This window comes from Mesoplodon bidens (assembly GCF_964165515.1).
Source record: "Mesoplodon bidens genome assembly, chromosome: 10".
Lineage (NCBI taxonomy): Eukaryota > Metazoa > Chordata > Mammalia > Artiodactyla > Ziphiidae > Mesoplodon > Mesoplodon bidens.
In genome coordinates this window covers 40278097-40303030 of record NC_138172.1, presented here as the reverse complement: position 1 = coordinate 40303030, position 24934 = coordinate 40278097, and the positions used below count along the sequence as shown (strand labels likewise).

Genomic DNA, 24934 nt, shown 5'->3' with positions numbered 1-24934 from the left:
GTGGGCTTCAGTAGTTGTGGCACACGGGCTCAGTAGTTGTGGCTCGCAGGCTCTAGAGCGCAGGGTCAGTGATTCTGGCGCAAGGGCTCAGCTCCTCCGCGGCATGTGGGATCTTCCCAGACCAGGGCTCGAACCCATGTCCCCTGCACTGGCAGGCGGATTTTCAACCACTGTGCCACCAGGGAAGTCCCAAACTGAATTTCTAAGCTACACCTTTGAGTTACTTTCCTCCCATGTGATGTATGTTGCATGCGTTAATAAACTATTTGGTTTTTTTCTTATTAACCTGTCTATAGAGTCTCAACTGAAAACCAAAGATGGGTAGAAGTAAAGTTTTGCCTGCCCTACAGTACCTTGGCCACATTCATGTCAAGTTATACAAAACCAGGAATGAGGAAACTACTAATTGATAACTAAGATCTGTTTAACGTTTAGTTTACCATGTACCAGAAACTATGCGAAGTACTTTTACATACATTTTATTTCATCAACACCACATCTTTAAGGTAAGAACAAGTGGTGGCCCCATTTTATAAAGAAACCAAAGTTTAGGGAGGACATAACTTGCGGAAGGCCATGAACTAATAAAAATGTGGAGACAGAACCTGGCCCTAGGATATAGGATTCAAGATCCCATGAGAGGAGGTGAGCTGACCCTGAGCAGCCCAACTGTGAATTCTCTGTGACTAATCTAGAAGGAGCCTTGTCAGAGCCAGAGCCCCTAAACATGACTTTGCCTAGTGATTCACTTCAAAGGTGATGGGTGAAAAGCCAAATTAATTGATGGAGTTAAGAAATAAATCCAGCTGGAGAAGTCATACCATAACTGTCTTTCAGGGGATCATTTTGTTCTGCAGATGCTGAAGCACTGGTTGTTCCACTGGAGAGAAAGAGCAAATCTTCCAGGTTGTCATCATGGTGCATCTTAAAGGGATCTGGAATAAAGAAGGAATTTAAAACTCATTCCCAATGAACACAACTAGAAAGATTATCATTCCTTATTATCCTCTGATGAATACTGATTAGCTACATGTGTGTCACCAACAGTGAGTTAAATATGTTGAGATAATATGTGATTGAATGTGGTGGGGAATCAAATATTCATTAATTCATTTGTGACAGGTTAAAAATACATAATCTCATATTCTCTAAGATTTAATTATCTAAATCAGACAGCCAACAAATACATAAAACTAAAACTACAACTAATGCTCGAGTCTATAATATATTAGGAGGTGAGAGTACAAATATAATTAAACTTTCAATATGTATTTACAGAGCAGACATTCATTTTAGGTTATTAAAAAAAAAAAACACAGAACAAGTAAAAGAGACATTTTCACCTCCTGTGGAGAGCATGAAGAAAACTGCATTTCAAAAGCTGTCTGAGGGCTTCCCTGGTGGCGCAGTGGTTGAGAGTCCGCCTGCCGATGCAGGGGACACGGGTTCGTGCCCCGGTCCGGGAAGATCCCACATGCCGCGGAGCGGCTGGGCCCGTGAGCCATGGCCGCTGAGCCTGCGCGTCCGGAGCCTGTGCTCCGCAACGGGAGAGGCCACAACAGTGAGAGGCCCGCGTACCGCAAAAAAAGAAAACAAAAAAAACACCTGTCTGAATGAGACAAGGTGAACTGCTGGCACCTGGAAAGAATGAACTCTAGACTCAGGAGTTGGCATGAGTAAAGGCACTGAAAACATCAGGTAAACTCTGTACCTTCTTACATGAAAAAAGAGCAAAGCCATTCAGGCCAAGCAAGAATTCTGCTCTCCAAGGAGGCCATCTTGAAATGCAACACACATCTGAATTAGCCTGAAAGCTTATAAAAACCCGCTGCTGGGCCCTAAGAACCTGCATTTCTAACTAGTTCCTCAGGGAATGCTAATTCCCTTTAGGCACTTCCATTGTCAGAGGCAGCTGCACTGAAGTCCAGGCTTTAAGTGAATGTTCATTCCTGTGGCTCTGAGGCAGCTGCCCCTCCCTCTTCTAGTAAGGGATTTCAGGCTTAGGGGAGAGCGTGGCACTGCAGAATATGAACGAGCAGAAAGGAAACTGAGAAACTGCTGGGGCTGGAGGAGGCCCCAGTGCTGCTGCTTCAGAACAGCAGAGGAGCTAGAATCTAGACAGATTAGAAAGCTTCATTCTCCCCAGTCTTAACTTGGTTTGGGGTACCTGCTGCTTGCTCTGCCTCTCACACTTCTGCTGAAGGAAAACAGGACACTTAAACCAGCAATGAGAACAACTGTGGTATGGTTCGCACATTAGGAGGGGAAGAATGCTAAATCACATGTAAAAATCAAAGGTTTCTACAAAGTTCTGTGATTTATTCATTACTATTTTACTAGGTGCATATGATATGGCAGACCCTGTGTGCTCTAAAAACCCAAAGATGTACAAGATCAGGGTTGAAAACATTTAGGAGATGGATATACTTTAGTTCAAGTCAAGGAAGGTCTTCACTTGACAAATACTTAATCTGAGCACTAAAGAACTGAGTGGTTGCGGGACAGAGGAAGACCTTTTCTTTCTCTACCTACATACATTCCCTCTCTTAGTGATCTCATCCATCTCACAGTTTAAGATTCCATCTATAAGATGATGACACTCAAATTTGTATCTCCAGTCATCTCAACCTCTCCCTTTATTTCCTGACTTCTGTATCAAACTGCCAACACTTAATGTATAAAATAAAGCCAAAATGTAACCTGTTTCCCAAATCACTCCTCCTACAGTCTTCCCATCTCTGATGGCATTCTATCTTTTTGGTCCAAAACCCTGGAGTCATCCTTGATTTCTCTCTTTCATACACCACATCCAAGTCGTCAGGAAATCCAGCTGACTTGACCTTCAAAATGTCCCCCAGGGGGTTTCCCTGGTGGCGCAGTGGATAAGAATCTGCCTGCCAATGCAGGGGACACAGGTTCGAGCCCTGGTCCAGGAAGATCCTACATGCCACGGAGCAACTAAGCCCGTGAGCCACAACTACTGAGCCTGCGCTCTAGAGCCCACGAGCCACAACTACTGAGCCCGCATGCCACAACTACTGAAGCCTGAGCTCCGCAACAAGAGAAGCCACCGCAATGAGAAGCCCACACACCGCAACGAAGAGTAGCCCCCGCTCGCCGCAACTAGAGAAAGCCCGTGTGCGGCAACGAAGACCCAACACAGCCAAAAAATAAATAAATAAAATGAAAAAAAAAAGTCTCCCAGAATCTGTTTCTTCCCCACCTCCACTACAGTTTCTCACAAGGCTGCAGTGAAGGCACTGTCCAGGGCTGCGATCATCTGGAGACTTGACTCGGGCTGGAGAACCTGCCTACATGATGATGGCTTACTTACATGGCTGTTAACTGGAGGCTTCTGTTCCTCCCCACGTGTGCCTCTCCACAGCAGCAGCTATCGCCAGGGTGAGTAAACCCAGTGTGACCAAGACAGAAACTGTAGTGTCTTTTGTAATCTAATCTTAGAAATGGCATACCATTATTTCTGCCATCTATTCTATTGGTCACATAGCCCAAGCATGGTACAATGTGGAAGGTGACTACACAAGGGTGTGAATACTAGGAGGTGGGGATCACTGGAGCCATCGCCCTGAATTAGTAATTAAAAACTACTCACAAAGAAACGCCCTGGCTGAGATGGCTTCCCTGATGAAATCTACCAAACATTTAAAGAAGCATGAAAATCAATTCTTCACAAACACTTCCAAAAATATGAAAGAGAGGAGGATACTTCCCAACTCATTGTATGAGACCAATATAAAACTAGACAAAGACATCTCAAGAAAGTAAAACTACTGACCAGTATCTTTTCTGAACATGGATGGAAAAAATCCTCAACAAATGTTTACATATGTGCCAGCATATAAAACTCATTATATACCATGACCAAATGGGATCCATCTCAGGAATGCAACATTGGTTTAACATCCAAAAATCAATTAATGGAATACATACATAACAACAGAATTAAAAAATAAAACCACATGATCATCAATAGATGCAGAAAAATCACTTGGCAAAATCCAACACCCTTTCACGATAAATCAAACACTCAACAAATTAGGAATAGAAGGCATTTTCCTTAATCTCATGAACGACATCAACAAAAACCGCACAGCTAAGACCATGCTTAATGGTAAAAGACTGGATGTTTTTCCCTAACTAAGACCAGGAACAAACAAGGAAGTCTGCTCTTGACACTTCTATTTAACATTGTACTGAAGGTTCTAGTCAGGACAATTAAGCAAGGACAAGAAAAAAAAGGCAGCCTGATTAGAAAGGAAGAAGTAAAACTTTATTGTAGAGGACATGATCTTATATGCAGAAAATCCTATGGAATCAACTAAAATACCATTAGAACTAATGAGTTCAGCAAGGTTGGAAGATACAAGATCAATATACAAAAACCAATTCAGATTCAGAACAATCTGAAAATGAAATTAAGAAAACAATTTCATTCATAAGAATAAAGAAGAATAAAATATTAGGAATAAATTTTACAAAAGGGAGTATAAAACTTACACTCTGAAAACTACAAAAATATTGCTGAAAGAAGTAAGATATAAACACATGGAAAAACATTCTAAGTTTAAGGATTAGAAGACTTAATATTGTTGAGATGGCAAAACTCCCCAGATTGATCTACAGATTTAACACAATTCCTATCAAAAATCCCAGCTGATTTATTTTTCTTTTAATTAATTAATGTATTTATTTATTTTTGGCTGCATTGGGTCTTCGTTGCTGCATACGGGTTTTCTCTAGTTGCAGCGAGCGGGGTCTACTCTTTGCAGTGGTGCGCAGGCTTCTCATTGTGGTGGCTTCTCTTTTGCAGAGCACAGGCTCTAGGTGTGTGGGCTTCAGTAGTTGTGGCACAAGGGCTCAGTAGTTGTGGCTCACGGGCTCCAGAGCGCAGGCTCAATAATTGTGGTGCACAGGCTTAGTCCTCCATGGCATGTGGGATCTTCCCAGACCAGGTATCGAACCCATGTCCCCTGAATTGCCAGACAGATTCTTAACCACTGCGCCACAGAGAAGTCCCCCAGCTGATTTCTTTACAGAAATTCACAAGCTGACTCTAAAATTAATATGGAATTGCAAAGGATACAAAATAGCCAAAACAATCATCAAAAAGAAGACCAAAGTAGGTAGACTCGGGCTTCCCTGGTGGCGCAGTGGTTGAGAGTTCGCCTGCCAATGCAGGCGATGCGGGTTCGTGCCCCGGTCTGGGAGGATCCCACATGCCACGGAGCGGCTGGGCCCATGAGCCATGGCCACTGAGCCTGTGTGTCTGGAGCCTGTGCTTCACAACGGGAGAGGCCACAAGAGTGAGAAGCCCGTGTACCGCAAAAAAAAAAAAAAGTAGGTAGACTCATACTACCCAATTGCAAAACTTACCACAAAGCCAACAGTAACCCTGACAGTGTAGTACTGGCATAAGGACAGACATACAGAACAATGGAACAAAACTAAGAGCTGAGAAACAAAACTGTATATCTATGGTCAACAAATTTTCAACAAGGATGCCAAGACAATTCAATGAGGAAAGAATAGACTTTTCAAAAAATGGAGCTGGGACAACTGGATATCCACATGAAGAACAATGAATCTGGACCCCTACACCTTTCACCATACACAAAAATTAACCCACAGTGGATCAAAGACCTCAATATAAGAGCTAAAACTATATAAAATTTTTAGAAGAAAACATAAGGATAAATCTTCATGACATCAGATTTGGCGATGGAATCTTAGATATGACACCAAAGCTTGAGCAACAAAAGAAAAACTAGATAAACTGGACATCATCAAAATTAAAAACTGGGCTTCCCTGCTGGCTCAGTGGTTGAGAATCCGCCTGCCGATGCAGGGGACATGGGTTGGAGCCCTGGTCCGGGAGAATCCCATGTCCCGCGGAGCAGCTGAGCCCATGCACCACAACTACTGAACCCACGTGCCACACCTACTGAGGCCCGTGCGCCTGGAGCCCGTGCTCCGCAACGGGAGAAGCCACCGCAATGAGAGGCCTCCGCACCGCAGCGAGGAGCAGCCCCCGCTTGCCGCAGCTGGAGAAGGCCCATGTGCAGCAACAAAGACCCAACGCAGCCAAAAATAAATGAATTTAATTAATTATTTAAAATTTTTGTGCTCCAAGGACACTACCAAGAAAATCAGAAGACAACCCACAAAATGGGAGAAAATATTTGCAAATCATAAATCTGATAAGCATCTAGTATGTCGAATATATAAAGAATTCTTACAGCACAACAAAAAGATCAACCGATTAGAAAATGGTCAAAGGATCTGAATACACATTTCTCCAAGGAAGATATACAAATAGCCAATAAGCACATGAAAAGATAAAAAGATAATCAACATCATCAGTCATTAGGAAAATGCAAATCAAAATCACCACAAGATACCATTTCACACCCATTAGGTTAGCTACAGTTGTTTAAAAAGGGAAAACAAGTGTTGTCAAGGATGTAGTGATTACAAACCTCATACGTTACTGGTGGGAATATAAAATGTTGCAGTTGCTTTGGAAAACAGCTTGGCAATTCCTTAAATGATTAAACAGAGTTACCATATGATCAGCAATTCCAATCCAGGTTACATTCCTTCATCTACACAAAATCTTGTACACAAATGCTTTAGAAAGCATTATTTACAATAGTTTGAAAAAAAAGGGGGAGACCAACCCAAATGTCCGTCAACTGATGAATAAACAAAATGCAGTGTATCCATACAAAATATTACATGCCCATTTAAAGAATGAAGTTCTAATCCATGCCAAAAAAAAGCATGTACTGGGGCTTCCCTGGTGGCGCAGTGGTTGAGAGTCCGCCTGCCGATGCAGGGGACACGGGTTCGTGCCCCGGTCTGGGAAGATCCCACATACCGCGGAGCGGTTGGGCCCGTGAGCCATGGCTGTTGAGCCTGTGCGTCCGGAGCCTGTGCTCCGCAACGGGAGAGGCCACAACAGTGAGAGGCCCACATACCGCAAAAAAAAAAAAAAAAAAAAAAAAAAGCATGTACCTTGAAAACACTGGGCCAAATGAAAAAAGCCAGTCACAAAAGACCACATATTAACATGATGATTCCATTCATACAAAATGTCCTGAATAGGTAAATTTATAGAGACAGAAAGTAGATTTAGTGGTTGCTTAGGGCTGGGGTGGATAAGGAGATGGGGGTGAAATCTAAGGAGTACTGAGTTTCTTTATGAGGTGACAAAAAATATTCTAAAATGGACTCTGGTGATAGGTGTACATATATGTAAATATACTAAAATCCACTCAATTGTACATTTTAAATAGGTGAATTGTATGGTATGTGAATTACATCTCATTAAAGCTTTCTTCAAAAATTACGTATATCTGGGACAGCCAATGACTGGAGAGTGGTACAGAACATCAAGCACTAGATCATCTGGAACCAGTTATGGGCACCTTATAAGTTAGATAGCAAAAAAGAAACCATATATAAGTGGAAACAAATAACTTGAGCTCTCAATCTGATTAACTCTGGTGTGGAGGTATCGACTACTGCTTTGAGGTGCTTCTGCAGTCCATCCCTCCCACCACTTCCAGCTCTAGGCAACTACAGGTAGGCTTTTTTTGTCTCTATAAATTAGTTTGAATTTTATACAAATTGGGTATAAGTTTTAGTTTTCTTTTTTTTGTCAAATGAGGATAATATATACTTGGCAGAGTTAGGTAAGAAACGCAGATAATATGTATATTGAGGCTCTAGTACTGTGCCTGGCACAAAATAGGCATTTGACAAATGGTGCTATTAGTGCTATAATAATTCCTTTTGGAAGCACTAAGGTTCTAAGGTACTATTGATCGTTTAGTCCTCAATGAATATGAATTTCAGCTTTTTACTCAAAACAGGTTTTGAAGGGGCGAAAACAAAGGGGTACCTGCCTCAGAAGAAGGGATAAATAGAGAGGAGAAAGGGTCAACTAAATGTTCAGGGGAAATAATTATACCTTGGTTGTGCTTTACAAGCTATATTTAGGCTGAAATGTTTTATCTCATTTACTGGTGGGAATATAAAATGTTGCAGTTGCTTTGGAAAACAGCTTGAACAGTGGTGATTGTGGCTTTTCCATGTTTATGTCATAGTTCACATTCAGCAGTCACAAGCAAGCCTTGCACTTACCAGTCTGGATAGGATTCACCACTTGCTCGGGTTCAAAGCAAAAGTTTGTATTTTCTGGCCAGTTCTGGCTGTTCTGATATCCCTGGTAGGCCATTTTCTCTTCAAGGAATTCAGTTGGAGACCCTTCAAATAGAAACAGGAAACAAAAGTTATAAGGTACCACTGTTGACATCTGATTATTTTTGGCTTTTGTAAATAATGCTGCTATGAACATTCAAGTACAGGTTTTTGTGTGGACATACGTTTTCAATTCTATTGGGTATATATGCTCAGCAGTTGAACTGCTAGGTGATACAGCAATTCTATGTTTAACATTTTGAGGATCTGCCAAACTTTTCCATAAATGTATATAAATGGCTGTACCAGTTTATAATCTCACCAGTAATGTCTGAGGGCTTCAATTTCTCCACATCTTCACTAACACCTACTATTATCTTTTTTTATTTTAGCCATTCTAGATACGGGTGTGAAGTGGTATCTCATCATGGTTTTGATTTGCATTTCCCGGATGACTAATGATGTTATGTATTATTTCATGTGCTTATCTAAGGTCACTTTTATGTTTTTCTTTCCCCAAAGAAAGGTTTATTCAAATAATTTACCCAATTTTAAATTAAGCTACTTGGTTTTTTTATTATTGAAATGTAAGATTCACTTTCTTGATGATGTCTTTGGAACACAAAAGTTTTTAATTTCAACGAAGTCCAGTTTATCTACTTTTTCGGTCATCTGTGCTTTCGGTGTCGTATCTAAGAAACCATTGACTAATCTAAGGTTACAAAGATTTATGCCCATGTTTTCTTGTAAGAGGTCTTATAGTTTTACCTCTTACATATACGTATATGATCCATTTTGGGTTAATTTTTTATATGGTGTTAGGTAGGGGTCTTAACTTCACTCCTTTGCATGCAGCTATCCAGTTTTCCCAGCACCATTTCTTGAAAAGACTGTGCTTCCCCCATTAACTTATCTTGGCACCCTTGCTGAAAAATGTAAGAGTTTACATCTAGACTTTGCCAGTTTCTTAAACTGTTAAACTTAGACTTATCACATGACCCAGCAATTCCACTCCTAGGTGTCTACCCGAGAGAAATGAAAACAAATATCTATACAAAGACAATATATGAATGTTCACAGCCATGTTATTCATAATAGCTAAAGACTGGAAACAAACACAAAATTCATCGGCTGATGAATGGATCAACAAAATATGGTACATATATTGGAATATTATTCAGCTGTAAATGGGAATGAAATACTGATAAACACCTCAACATGGATGGATAAACTTCACAAGCATTAATAAGCTAAGTGAGAAAAGCACGACATGAAAGACTATATGCTGTATGATTCTGTTTATATGAGTTTTCTAGAAAAGATGACTATAAAGATAAGAAGCAAATCAGTGGTTGCCTAGACTGTAAATAGAGATGGGGACTGAGTGTAAATGGACTCAAGATAACTTTAAGGGTGGTAAAAAAAATTTTTGAAAAATGGGATTGTGGTGATGAATGCACAGCTCTGTAAATTTACAATGGGTGAATTTTATAGTATGTAAATTATATCTCAATAAAGTGGTTAAAAAAAAAATCTAGGACTCCCAGGTATGTGCCTTTAGCATATACTTCCCTTGTTGGGGGCTATGAATTTTTGTGGAGAAGGGTATGGAAGTGAGCGAGGAAAGAAGTTTTGAAAGGCTGAATAGCTACAGTACGAACACGGTTGAAGCTTCCCTACTGCTCTGCTTCTGGAAAAAAGACTAGGACTTTAAAAAGATGTACCTGGGAGAAGGAGAAGGCTCAGCCACAGGGTACTTCAAAAAGATCCACATACCTGCTGCTAGTCTCAAGACAAACTTCGAGGGTAAGTGGCAGAACTGTCCCTCCTTTATTACTAGCTAACTCATCAGGTTGCCTTGAAGTGCAAATTTTCCCCTTCATGATTGTCCTTTATTTTCATGTTTCATAGAATCACCTAAATCTGATTTCAACTACATGAAGCGTTTGAGGAAAGAGGAGGAAGAGGAATGAAAAAAAAATTTTATCCTAGATTACATTCCCTGAAATGTTCCTTCAGGAACACATCCCAAGAGAATGTTAGATATCTGAGGTTATTTTTTTTTCTCTAAACATTTTTACTTAAGCATAATAAATCTGTGGACTTTAAGTTATCTTCCATGCCTGCAAGAATGGAAGGGGGATAATATACTGTATTTTTACTTAAGATATTTCAATTATAATTTTATAATTAAAACTCTTATGTAAGTGAAATGCCTAATCTCTGAGAAACTTATCTGCTGAAGGTAGACTGTACATGACAAAGCCTCCCAAGTTCCACCTGGCAAAGAGAGCTTCTGGCAGTTGTTCTTCTCTGAAGGTTCCAGGCCTCCAGACCTGCATACAACTAAGAAACTTCTGCTATAAGTTATAAGAGAAGGAAGCAAATCAATTCTTCAGAAGAGACTTTTTCTAAAATTTAGGCAGTATCTGTCATGAATATCTTTTTAAGATGGAAACTGATCATCATAATCATCTTTCATCAGTAACAGTTTACAATGGATGTAGAGGATGTTCCACACATAGCTATTCCCTAGGTCAACTATCAATAAATGACAAAGGTACAGAAGTAAATACACCATTAGTTATGGTACAACCTGGGGACAGGGATTAGAGAAAAACTCAGCAATACAGCTCAGCTATGGCATCTACCAGAAGGGACTTAAAACATCCTGCAATGTGGCCCTGGCAAACTCATGTCTAAGACCTCCAGAGGTTGAAATGCAACCTCTCCATCCCCTCAAAGCACTCCCTCCCTCCCCCTTTTGGTCTCTCCCCAGGATTCTTTCTCTTTTCTGTCCCTCCTTTGGCTTTAAGAGAGCCAAATTTAAATGGCATTTCAACACAAGGAAGTTCTCCATTGCTGACTATAGTCCAACTGGGTTAACTGTGTGATTTAATATTCGTAGTAGCTTATATGTACTCATCATTATTTCAGCAGATATATATATAGGTCCAGTTTGATATCTGCCACATTCTGATTTTTAGATGGTGCTGGAGAAAAAGTCGCAAGGCTGATGGAAACAAAAGACGTAAAATCCTCAGGAGAGCAATAAGACAGCAAGAACCAATCAACTGGTAATTACGCAGCTCTGAATTAACAGCACCAAGAAATATGAAATATTAAAAAAAAACAGAGATTGAGGTTCTTCACTTCAGTTTTCCCCAGGCAAACTTCCCACCTTTTCAATACTTTTTGATCTCTTTCCCTATCTGCTGTACACTGCTGGTGTACATGATTTGGGTTATTTACAGGGAGTTCAAAAAAAGAAATAGAAAAACAAGAAGCACCAATAAGAATTATTTTACTCTGAATTATTAATTGACAGATAGATTTCTTATGAACAGTATTAGTGGTCATAATTTGCATATTACTAACAAAAAAACAAATCTGTGACCGCTTCTATTTCATGTCCTTGGCTCTTTCCTTATCCGTCCCCCCTCCCCTGCCCTAGCGGCAACCTTAGAATTTTAGAGAAGAAGGCACCTAGGAGATCACCTAGTCCAAGCCCCTGAAGTTTAAACCATATCTCATTCAATTATCTATTTAAGCACCTGCTATATGCCAGTCACTGTTCTAGGTATTAGTGATACAGCAGCAAACCAAACGGTGAAAGGTCCTGCTCTCACAGACACTGATCACTATCATCACCATTACACCATTACTTGGGCACTATGGAAACCGAGCAGCAAGTATTAGTCTAGCTGAGGGTTTAAGATATACCCAACAATGCAAACCTCTGCAAGCCTCAGTTTTCACATCTGGTACCTATCTTACTCACTTCATAAGGCTGAGGGAGGATATGTGAAAGTGCTTAGAAAACTATGAACATGATAGTCCCACAACTATAATGGGTCATATAGGATAAGTGTCTACAATAACATGTATTAAGTGTTGCTACTGGAGTTTAAAGGTCACATAATATGGTCATGGGATGATCAGGAATATTTTCCACAGGAGATTAGAATTTAACTGGACCTGGAAGGATAGTTAGGAGGTTATAATTAAATGGAGCTGGGAGACTGAGAAAGAGACAAAGTGGAGAAGATATCCAGCAGAGGAAAATATGAGTTAAGACCACGGGCAAGAATGGGAAAGTAAGGAGCACACTAATTTGGCTGGAACACACTTACTGGGGGCAGCAGTTCTCCATAGAGGGCAGCTAGAGAATAGCTAGGGTGTCAAATGCCAAACAGAGTGGCATCCAAGAGTTGTCTGCCTGTATCCCATCTAAAGGGAACCACCTCAGTCCCTTCCAGGTGATCCTGGTATGGCTGTCCATCGTGGTACTTTGCTTTCCTGGCCAAACGAGTATACCTGTGATTCAGGCAGTCCCAAAGTCCTTTGGGGAAATCTGATATACAGACATTTTAGAACTTGAGCCATAAGGCTACACTACACCTGGGCTGCCAGTAATCATTCTTCCCACCTTGAAAGAATCTGCCTGAGAATGAGGCCAAAGAGGGGGCAGGGACGACAGAGGGAGAGAAGGAAGAATGGAAAAGAGGGAGGAGGAGAGGTAGAGGAAGAGAGAAAAAAGGGGGAGGTGAGAAAAGCAAGAGAGAAGAAAGAGACTTTTGAGCCAAATATGTTATTCTAAAAACTTTACATGTTTAAAAAAATCAAAAAACTAGCTGTAGGCAGCCAACAAAGATGAAAATGCAATGCCCAGTTCCTTTAATTGAGGAAAAGTCTAAAAAGTAAAAAATATGTATTTTGCCTAGAGCTGTCTAAAGGTTTCTTCACATGCTAGAAATCTAAATCAGAAAGAAATATGATATTAAAGAAAGAAAACTGGACTGCAAATCAGGAGATCTAGATTCCAGTCCTGGCTCTCCCACTTAACTTTGGGTGTAACCTTGAGACTTTTAGAACCACAAACCATTCATCTATAGTAAAACACCAAACCAAACCAAACCAAATCCACAAAAAAAACATGAAACACAATAGGGTTGTGCTATATATATAATTTTCTTTTTTCTTTTTTTTTTTTTGCTGTACGCAGGCCTCTCACTGTTGTGGCCTCTCCCACTGTGGAGCATAGGCTCCAGATGCGCAGGCTCAGCGGGCATGGCTCACGGGCCCAGCCGCTCCACGGCATGTGGGATCTTCCCGGACCAGGGCACAAACCTGTGAAGCCCTATAATTTTTAAAATGCATTTTAATTCTAAAATTAAATTTTAAGACCTTTGATTTATCTATTCCTTTTTATATCCCCCCAAAACCTGGCAAGATACAATTTGCGCAAAAGTACTCAGCAGGAAGTACTGGTCATTTGCTTAAGCCAGAAAAATTACAATGAATCAAAGAACAAACCACAGTGTCACTGGGAAGGTTCACAAGCATATGGAGGAGGGAAGAAGAAAAAGTGGTAAAAACTTGGATAAATAAAGGGGAAGGGGGGAGGGATAAATTAGGAGGTTGGGATTAACATATACACACTACTGTATAGCACAGGGAGCTATACTTAGTATTTTGTAATAAACTATAAGGGAAAAGAATCTGAAAAAGAATATATATCCGTGTGTGTGTGTGTGTGTGTGTGTATATATATATATATATATATACACACACACATATATACACACACACACAAACACACATATATACACATATGTATAAACTGAATCACTGTGCTGTACACTGGAAAGTAACACAACACTGTAAATCAACTATACTTCAATTAAAAAAAAGAAAAGAAGATTGTCGGTTGGATTTCTACCAGGTCCCTGGTGTTTTAATAGAATATGCGCTTAATAATTCTCTTTGGAAACAAAAACGTGGAGAAATAAATAGCTCTTAAAATTAGTAAAAGTGGGACTTCCCTGGTGGCGCAGTGGTTGGGAGTCTGCCTGCCGGTGCGGGGGACGTGGGTTCGAGCCCTGGTCCGGGAGGATCCCACATGCCGTGGAGCAACTGGGCCCATGCGCCACAGCGGCTGAGCCTGTGCTCTAGAGCCTGAGAGCCACAACTGCTGAGCCCACGTGCCACGACTGCTGAAGCCCGCGCACATGGAGCCCAGTGTTCCGCAGCGGGAGAGGCCACCGCAATGAGAGGCCCGTGCACCGCAACGAGAGGCCTGCACACCTCAACAAAGAGTAGTGCCGCGGCTGGAGTGAGCCCGTGCGCAGCAACGGGGGCCCAGTACAGCCATAAATAAATAAATAAATTTATTTTTTAAAAATTGGTAAAAGTGCTGTGGATAAGAATCCACATGCCAACGCAGGGGACACGGGTTCGATCCCTGGTCCGAGAAGATCCCACATGCTGCGGAGCAACTAAGCCCGTGCGCCACAGCTACTGAGTCTGCGCTCTACTGCCTGCGAGCCACAACTACTGAAGCCCACATGCCTAGAGCTCATGCTCCGCAACAAGAGACGCCAATGCAATGAGAAGCCCATGTGCCACAACAAAGAGTAGCCCTCGCTCACCACAACTAGAGAAAGTCTGTGCGCAGCAGTGAAGACCCAACGCAGCCACAAATAAATAAAAAAATATATTTATTTTTAAAACTTTAAAAAAATTAGTAAAAATATTTTAAAAACAGTAATATTTCATAGGATTAATTTATCTCAGTTCTAAAATAAACTTTAAAAGGCTGTGATTCTCCTTACATTTCTTAACCTTTTGGAGAAAAGTAGTTTTTAATCAGAGAAGTGGGTACATTTTGCCCGCACATTCTGGAGAAGGAACATGCAACTCTGGTTATCTCCCCTCCACATTGGTGCCGCAGCACAGCTTAGAGAGGCTCTCCTGGGAGCAGCATTCAGAACAGCCCCTGGCCAACAGTGTTATTAAACAGCATGTTTGACAGAGGCTCACTCCCACATCTTCATTCAGTGTTACTGACCTAGATTTCCTTCTTAAAACTCAAGCAAAAGCAGGAAAACTCCCTTGCAGGAACAACAGCCTTCAGAATAAATGTGGTGGTTTTTTTTTTTAGCATAATTGCAATCTACTCAGAGAATCTATTTCAGTAAAAGAATGAAAAATGAAATTCAAAAAAGAAGCAATTTACTTAATGCACTGGAAACAACCCTAGATACCCTGGTTCTCCTATAAATGTAGAATGGGAAAAAATAGTGGCCAGTTTCTATTTCTGTGAATTGGAAGCATTTAACAGAAGGGGCAAATGGCTAAATATTTTAAAAGTATCAATTAATCAAGTAGTAATATCTGTGTATATATATCAAAGCCAGAATAATTCTATCAGGTAACACCCATTCCAAGTCTAAGACAGACCAAGAGATCTTAATATTTAAGAGAATATAAAAAGTTCATTGATATGGTTTCAGATTCTACATTGCAAATAACCTTTAAGAAACTACCACTTGTCCAGTTTTGATGTCAAATCAAAGAATATCCACAGTTATCGGGAAAAAAAACTATCAAAATACCCTTTCTCTTAGCTTACACATATAAGTGAAATGGATTTTCTTCATATACTTCAACTCAAACAACATATTGTGACAGATTGAATGCAGCTGTCTTCTATTAAACCAGACAGTTCACCAGAACTAAACTTTTTAAAAGAAGTATACTTATTGAACTTACTAAACTTTTACTAAAGTTTTACTTACTAACTTTAAGTTAGTAAACTTCTACTAAACTTTTTTTTTTTTTTTTTCTTTTTGTGGTATGCGGGCCTCTCACTGTTGTGGCCTCTCCCGTTGCGGAGCACAGGCTCCGGACGCGCAGGCCCAGCGGCCATGGCTCACGGGCCCAGCCGCTCCGCGGCATATGGGATCCTCCCAGACCGGGGCACGAACCCGTATCCCCTGCATCGGCAGGCGGACTCTCAACCACTGCGCCACCAGGGAGGCCCCTAAACTTTTTTTTTAAGAAGTATACTTATTAAAAACATTGGGGGGGAATGTTAACATTACGTATAATGAATTTATTGTTATTTTAACGAATACTTTTTTAAAGTCTCTCAGTTGTAATATCTAATTTGAAAAATATTGATAGATATAACCCATATAAACAAAAGCTCTTTGGGGTCCTTAAAAATTCTGTAAATAGCTTTACTGAGGTACAATTAACATACAATAAGCTCCACATATTTAAACTGTATATTTTGATTAATCTTGACTATGTATGCCATCACCACAAGAGAGAGAACCTATTCGTCACCCTCCAAAGTTTCCCAATTTTTAAGAGTGAAAAGTGGTCTTGATAACAAAAAGTTTGAGAGCTGATGCCTTAAGAGTATTTAGAGACATTGTCCCTCTGGAGAATTCTGCTATTTACTTGGAGAGTCAAGTAAAAAGATAAAGAAGCAAAAAAGAGCATAGATTGGGGCAGCAGACTAAGGTTCTAGTCCAGCTCTTTGGAGAGACCTTAGTTATTAACTCATTTAATTACTTCAAACCTCAATGTTCTCACCCACATCATCAAAACATTGCACCAATATCTGGTATCTAAGCTCCCTTCCACTTATAAAAGTCTATTATATTAGTCCACACCTCTCCATACTACACTGTAGGCTTATGTATTACCACTATCATTCTTCTAGCCCCCTCCCCCAACACCTCCCCTCTCTCCCCCTGGAGTCAAGAAGTCAAAGACAAAGTTCAGGCTTCACTATGTTCTGTGATAGAAATTTAGCCATCTTAGAAATGAGAAAATAATACAATATCTCACTAAGGGCTAAACTGTACGATGGAGATGTTTAAAGTACACAAGTAAAGAGAAGTAAGAAAATTAATGCTGGCAAGAGGGCTTCACAGATAAGACAGGAGGCAATCTTTGAACGTGATATTTTCAATTATTGTTGACACTATAATACATGTGAGAATGCCTTAGATTATTATTACAAATATAAAACAAAATTGGCCAGGGAAATAACGTGTATATCCATACACACATTGATTGTAGAAAGACAAAGCAGTTGTGGCAAAATGCTATTGATTGGTGAATCTGGAAAAACACACAAAAGTTCTTTGTTTTATTTGTTCTTTCGTTTGTCTGTATATTTGCAATTATTTCAAAATCAAAATTTAAGTACTTCTATTTTCTAAAAATAGAAAAAAAAGTGACAGAAGAAAGCTAACTCCTTTCTCAGATTTTCCACCAACTCTACTTTCTTTAATAGATTTAAATGCTCATATCCAACTATATTAGGATGTCTTTCTCCTTTGTACTAAACAGGCAAAAAGCTCACCAACCTTCCTGATTTGAATAATATTTGACCATCCCTAAAATGGCCGGAGACTTTTTTTAAAGACTTCCAGAGCTCTAACAATATTTGAAAACAATGAAGCATTGAAGGTCTCAAGCAGGAAAGAGATGATGACTTTGAGTTAACAGTTTCTTTTCGGTTTGCTGTAAAACAAACCAGCATGCTTGTCTTGGAAATGTCATAAAAAAAAAAAAAAAAAAACCCCACAGTATGCTCGTTTTGCTTAAACAAGAAATCCTGCAGGATGCTCCCCAGAGTGGGCTCAGGTGAAGGATGCCACCATGAGGCCACAATACACCTTAAGTTAGCAATAGTTTAGCTATAAACACTACATTGTTTTCAGCTGTTCCTTTTACCTCCCATGACACTCGACTATCATACTGAATGTACACTGTTCCTATAAAAACATGTATCTCTACACAACTTCCTTTCTTGTTCTCCAAAGAGGTTGTTACATATACTCTCTTCTCCAGCATTTTCCATCCCAACATATAAACTCTTACTTTATAGAAAATAATATTCTTCCACTGCCCTGTCCTCTATTGAAAACTTACCTACATGAGTCCACCATTACTCCTTTCCTTCCTATTTATGAGAGGTATAATCTTCCACCTTTTTTTTAATAATAAAAAAAACCCATGCCCAACTAGAGAATATAAGAAATGCATTCTTATATTCTCCTTTCCAAGGACAGCATTTATGCAAGTATGCCCTTCACACTGTCCCTTGCCATTCAGTCCTCCAGCCCCCAGACTTGCTTTTTAATCTCTATTCTCCTCCTCTGGTTATAAGCACAATTAAATCTCAAGCATCTTTAAAACATAAACAAAATCCAAACTGTGTTAAAGAAAAAAAATCCCTATAGAAGAATCTATGGATTAAAAGAACTTTAGATTCTAATTCTAACAAACCAGTTATTAAAAAACAAACAAGTGAGATAACTGGGGGAAATACTGGTGAATTGAATACTGACTGGACATCTGATATTATGAATTGGGGTGTGTGTGTGAATGGGTAATTATGTTTTAAAAAGGAATCGATTTTGAGAGATACAGACAGGTATAAAGATAGGATAATATGATGCCTGGAATTTGCTTCCAAAAAACATCTAGGGTTGGGTGAGGGACAGATTGCCCATCTGTTTGAAAAGTTGAACAACCAACTAAAGAGTCTCTGCCTCTAGTCTGACGCTCCTCTTCTTAGCATAAAACATGTTCATATTAGTCCCTGGTTTAAAACCCTTTAATGTTTCCCCATAACCTAGACTCTACAGAGAAAATTTATCACATAAGATCCTATATAAGCCAGTCTTAATGTTTCAGTGTCGTTCCCAGCTAACCATACTATTCCTTACCCACATTCCTCTACTCTTTCACATGAGCTGCTCTATCCATCTAGAATACTTTACTTTGCTCCCCCATACTGTCTGCCTGCTCTAAGCTTACTCATCCTCCCAGGGTCACCCTCTAGGAAACATCTGCGTGTACCACTCCTCTTAAACACAGGGACTTCTTTCCTCAGTGTTTGCATGGCAGCCTGTGCTTACACGTAAACACGTGATATAAGACATTGCTCAATGGCTCTCTGGCTGGCCAACTGAGAGCAAGGAGTGTGTCTTCCCATTCAGTATTCCCAGCCCCATATGCTGTGCCTGACACCTAGATGGTGCCCAATAAATGGTTGTTGAATGAACAATTGACTGCAATTTGGAGGGGAAAAGATTAATCTGGACATAAAAATACTGGTAACTCTGGTGGGCTTTTCTTAGAGATACAACCTGCAAATTAAGATTCTACTTTTTGCAATACCTTTGTTCCATTTAATTTTATTCACATTATATTTTTTGCTGAATACTAAAATATAATCAGTATATAATTTACTTTTTCTAAATGTTCAGGGCTATTAAACAATCGAAATTTATGTTAAACTAAATCAGCCTATTCAAAGACTTAAGTCTGCCTGGTCAGAGCAGATTAATACACTTGAGAGTAAAAACAGTACAATTAATAATTATGTCAGGGCAACAGACATCATAAACCATGACTGTTTGTGTACCTGTGACATGATAGACAGCTATATCCTAAGTAGAGAGAGATAAAAACTAGGCTCTTTCTTCAGACAAAATAGGAATTAAAATATTCCCTCAAAATAGCAATAACTCATAATAAGCCCCATTTCTATTTCCACATTCTGCTAAACAGGGTATATAAATGGAAGTATTTAAATTATTTTGGTTTAAAGCCAGAAAACATTTTACAAGTAGCCATAATCAAAACTCAACTGTGGTAGAAATCACATGTGAACATTAAACTGCATTCATGTCCACAGTCCATATTTCACTGACTTCTACTCATCCTGCCAATTTGTTCCAGACAATTATGGATACTTGACATTCCAGCTCTAAACTGAGAATGAAAAAACACTTTCCCAAGTAGGGCAAATTATTCATGGATATTTAACATTCTCATTATAGAATATGATCTGGAACACTACAACACACACGAATCAAGAAGGAAATTATCTTTTTTTTTTTTCTGTACGCGGGCCTCTCACTGTTGTGGCCTCTCCCGTTGCAGAGCACAGGCTCCGGACGCACAGGCTCAGCGGCCATGGCTCACGGGCCCAGCCGCTCCGCGGCATGTGGGATCTTCTCAGACCGGGGCACGAACCCGTGTCCCCTGCATGGGCAGGCGGACTCTCAACCACTGCGCCACCAGGGAAGCCCAAGAAGGAAATTAATGTCCAAACAATTTACTCTCACTGTTTCTGGTTCCCTTAGATTCAAAAAGATTTCTTCACACTCAGATAACAAGTCTGTCAGCAGTGTGGGGTCTTGGAAGGGTTTGGTTTCCCACGACTTTTGTACCCCTTCCTCCTCCGGACATAGAGCTAACATGTAGTGAGACCTTCTATTGGGGCAGCACTGAGAGGCAGCCAGCTAGGTGCAGGATGAGGTGTCAATCCCCCTCCTCTCCACACACAACCGGAGGCACGTTTCTTTCCTACTCTGCCTAACTACCATACAACGACAAAGACAAGGGAGGCAAGGCCAAATAATCTGCCAGAATCCTCCTAGACCCAACACACCTCTGTTTCTTTGGTTTACTAATGCCTGATAAAAGGATTATCACTGCAGGCACCTGATGCGGTAGCTTCCTCTCTGCTCTGAAAAAAAATGCAACGAAAACTCACTTTTGTGCCCTCAGGTTGTAACTGTGGCCCGTTCTTCTAAAGAAGGGTGTGTTAACAGTGCATGCAAACACACACCAAATCTTCAGAAGAGGGGTCCATCAGTGCCCTAGCAGGTGATCAATTTTCTTTAAGCCAAATGAAGGTATCCTTTAACTCAGCCATTCAGAATTTCACATTTAACAATTTCAATTGGTGGACCAGGTCAAATTACAGTTTTTCTTTAAGTGGAATGACTCAAACGTAACAAAGATACCAACAATCTAATGTTATCTTGAGCTGTACTCATTTATTCCTTCAACAACCATTTAAGTATCCATACTATGTTCCATGTTCCAGGGATAAAGCAATGAATAAAATGTGCCTGGTTCCAATGTGTTTTCTTCTCTTTTTGTTCCCGCGGTGCTCTGCTGCTGTGTGGGACACCGAATGGTGCTCACCCCCACGAGTTTCAGTGTCACCCCACAGGTGACCTTGCGTTAGTTCAGCTGTCACCCTGGCCAACTCCTAGTGAGTTTCCTAGAGAGTTTTGTTGGTACCCCAGCAAGTGGTAGTCCTCAGCCTGTGGCATCTCAGGAACTTCTCCACACTCCAGTGGACTTCAAAGATGTCTGAATCTCAGCCTTGGGTGGGCTCTCTTTTACATATATCCCTTTCTTATATACCCTGCCTCAGTTCCCATATCTGCTATTCCTCTATTCTTCAGAGTTCTCTTTACCCTTTAGTGGGTAATCTCTATGTGTTAGTAATTCTTCATATTAACTTTCCCTTGTTCAAATTACTATGTTTCTGTTTCCTGACTGGACCCAACACAGAATTGGTACCAAAAGCAGGGTGATTCCAGAAGACAGACTTACAAACATGGGATGTGGGGACTGATTTTTGTCACACCTTTGGGTTTAAATTCAATGCTAACAAGCACCTTACCAATGGGAAATAGGATGCTAAGTAATCCATGGCACACAGTGGCAATACAATTAGTTGAGCTATCAACTGTGATTGTGTTGAAGTGTAAACTAAAGCAAGTACCTGGGGAGCCCGCCCAACCAGCTGTTGTACTTGAATGTTATGGTGGTAACAATGACTACAATAACTGTAGTATGGATAGATCCTACTGCACACACTGAGTGCTCACAGAAAGAAAATGACAAACTCAGGTCTCTCAAGCCCTGAGAGTTAGCCTGAAAACCAGACAGTGTATATCACAGCCCCAAAGAATCTCTTATTTCCTGTAGCCACAGGTCTAAAATTGTTAACAATAAATTTTTTTTTCATTACAAAATTTGTTGAACTCACAGTCTCACCAAGTTTCTCATGTGAAATTAGGACACTGACTGGAAAAGAATGGAATAATGACACTTGGAATGGAGACAACTAGTTATAGCTAGATGAAATTTATCACCTTGATGCCCCAAGTCACTCTGGGCCACACCAGAGAAGGAGCTGGCCCTTTGGTGCCTCGGATACTAGCCTTCCTGATTAAAATCCCTGAGAAAACTTCACCCGGGGCAGATACTTTCAAAGAGGACGCTCATTTCCCTCGTCGCCCACCACAACCACCCTCTGTTGCCGGAGACCCATAACCAGGTCAAATCTCAGCATGCTCTAGGGCAGGGTTTGGTAAGCTACAGTCCATGGGCCAAATCCACCCAGCCACCTGTTTTTGTACAGCCCACAACCCAAGACTTTAAACTAGTTTTAGGTTCACAGCAAAACTGAATAGAAGGTACACAGATTTCCCAAATACCCCCTGTACCACCATCCACCCCCCTGCATCAACATCCACACCACTGTGGTACACTTTGTTACAATCAATGAACCTACACTAACATCATTATCACCCGAAGTCCATAGGGTTATTACATTTTTTAATGGTTTAAAAAATTAAAAGAGGAAAGAAAATTTGTGAAATTCACATTTCAGTGTCCACAAACAAATGGACACAGACACACTCATTTGCTTACGTACTGTCTAGGGCTGCTTTGGTGCTACAGCAGCAGAGTTGAGTATTTGTGACAGAGACCAAATGCCAACCCAGGTCTAGGGAAACAGGTACACACTATGATTCTGAAGGAAATAGCTTGCACAGCAAAAAAAGACTCTGGTAATAATATATTGGCAGAAACCTGGGGAACATGTGTAGAAATAGATTCTAAGGACATTTGACCAAGGAGGGTAGAATATAATTCTATATTGGGCCTACTTTATTGATACAGGTTCACCTACTAGATATTCCAAATTTAATTAACTTATGCAGCTAGAAGTGGCTCTAACAGCTCACTCAGTTGGCTGACTAAAATTTGGACTCAACAGTGACCTACGTTTAATGAGAGAGATGCCAAAGTTTCCACGGCAGAGAATCCAAAGGCTTAGGAAGATGGAAATGTTCAATAGATTTTTCATCTGTGATCTAAGTTGCACAAGAATTCCCAGAAGGCACTGAGAAATACATTAGTCAGGGGGACCATCTGCATCCTTGAAAAGCTCTGTGGTTGTTCTCCTGTGTAGTACGTACCTGGTTCCCCTAGACCTGGGTTGGCAAACTTTATCTGTAAAGGGCCAGATGTAAGTATTTATGCTTTGCAGGCCATACAGGCGCTGTCACAACCCCCAGGTATGACCATGGGGGATGTCATCACTGAAGTGGATTCTCTGATTCCAATAGGGATCATGGGATCCTAGAATAGCAGAGGCCAAGTGGCAGCACTTACTTGCCAAAGACAAGGTGGGTACATCTGCCATAAAAGGCAGCAGGGCTGTATTAGTAATCAGAATGCCTTGGCCCACCAGGAGCTTTAGTGGTAGTTAATTGATTTCAGTGTTCCATAGGGAGCCTGCTAAAAAGTTTTTTCCTGTTGTATATAGATCGATCTGTATAATAGGAAAAAACTTTACCCCTGGTAGTAAAAACTGTTCTTGATAAGTCAGGATCAAGATCTCTCATCCCGTTTCCAGACCCAAGTCAATTCACAAACCCAGGACCCCTTAAGGAAGGATCCTGCATTGTTCCCACAAGTGCATACTGTGAATCCTGCCTCTACGCTTCCCCAAAGGCCACTTATAAGAGTGACTATTGATTAGGGAAAAGGAAATACCCGGACCTTTTAGGGATAACTAATTCCTGAGGTTCCAAAGTGCCACTGTGGCCAACCAGTCAAAGTGAGGGCTTATGGTAGTCAGGTAACAGATGGAGTGCTTAACTCAAGTCCAACTCACAGTGGACCCAATTGTTCCATGGACCCATTTTACGGTTATTTCCTTAGTTCCTAGATGAATAATTGAGAACAGACATAATTGACAAGGGTCTTTAAAATAGGGAGAGCTGAGTGGGAATCCCCCAGAACATCCCCTCCCTACTAAGATATTAAACCAGAAGCAATACTCTGTACCTAGGAGATTTAAAGAGATTAATGTCACTATCACAGACCTGAAAGAAACAAAGGTGGGTGATATCTACCACATTCCCATTTAACTCATCAGTTTGGCCAGTGCAGAAGTTGGATGGATCTTGGAGAATGACTATGGATAATCCTAAACTAATTAGATTTTTCCATCTGGCAGCTGATACACCAGCACCTTTACTGGAGTAAATTAACATGGTCCCGGCACTTGGCATACTGCTACTGACCCGGCTAGTGTCTTTTTTTTCTATACTCATTTGCAAGGACCACCAGAAGCACTTTGCTTTTACTTGCCCTTTATATGCCTCTGAGTCTTGCCTCGGACCTACCTCAGTTCTCCTATAATATAGCCCACAGTGATGCTGAACAAAAAATATCACACAGGCCCACTATATATTGGCATTATGCTAATTGGGTCTGATTAGTAGGACACAGCAAATATATGATCCGGTAGGTCCAATGACAGTTGAAGTGTCCATGGCAAATAGGGATGCTGAATGGGGCGTCTAGCAAGCAAAAATAACAGAATTAGAGAGCCCAAACCTCTACATTTTGGGAGAAAATCTATATTCTGCAGACAACTATTCACCTTAAAAAAAAAATAGCTTCATGCTTGCTATTGGGCCTTGCTAGAGACTAAATGCCTAACCATGGGGCATAATGTGATCACACGACCATGAGCTACTCATCATGAACTAGATGTTGTCTAACTCATGCAACCATAATGGTGGGCATGTGCAGTACCAACCCATCATCAGGAGGAAACATGTAAGAGACCAAATTCAAGCAGGTCCAAAGATATGAGTAAGTTACCTAAGCAGGTGGCTCAGCCTCCCTCAACTCTGACTCCTGTTGCAAAGCCCCCTCTCCCTTAACCCACGCCAAGAGCCTCCTAAGAGTTCCATATGACCAGCTGAATGGGGAAGTCTGGTTTACACAT

At 40.6% G+C, this 24934-nt stretch overlaps 1 protein-coding gene across 12 annotated transcripts in view; it reads right to left on the bottom strand.

Annotated features, from left to right (window-relative positions):
* MAP4 (microtubule associated protein 4) overlaps positions 1-24934 on the bottom strand; it is a 171910-nt gene that overhangs the window by 49804 nt on the left and 97172 nt on the right. For all 12 annotated transcript variants that reach the window (XM_081245430.1, XM_081245429.1, XM_081245427.1 and 9 more), the window contains exons 4-5: positions 8167-8289; positions 822-935 (exon numbers count right to left, since the gene is read on the bottom strand). In XM_081245430.1, coding sequence (XP_081101556.1) covers positions 822-935; positions 8167-8289 — 237 coding nt within the window. The remainder of the gene's footprint in view (positions 1-821; positions 936-8166; positions 8290-24934) is intronic.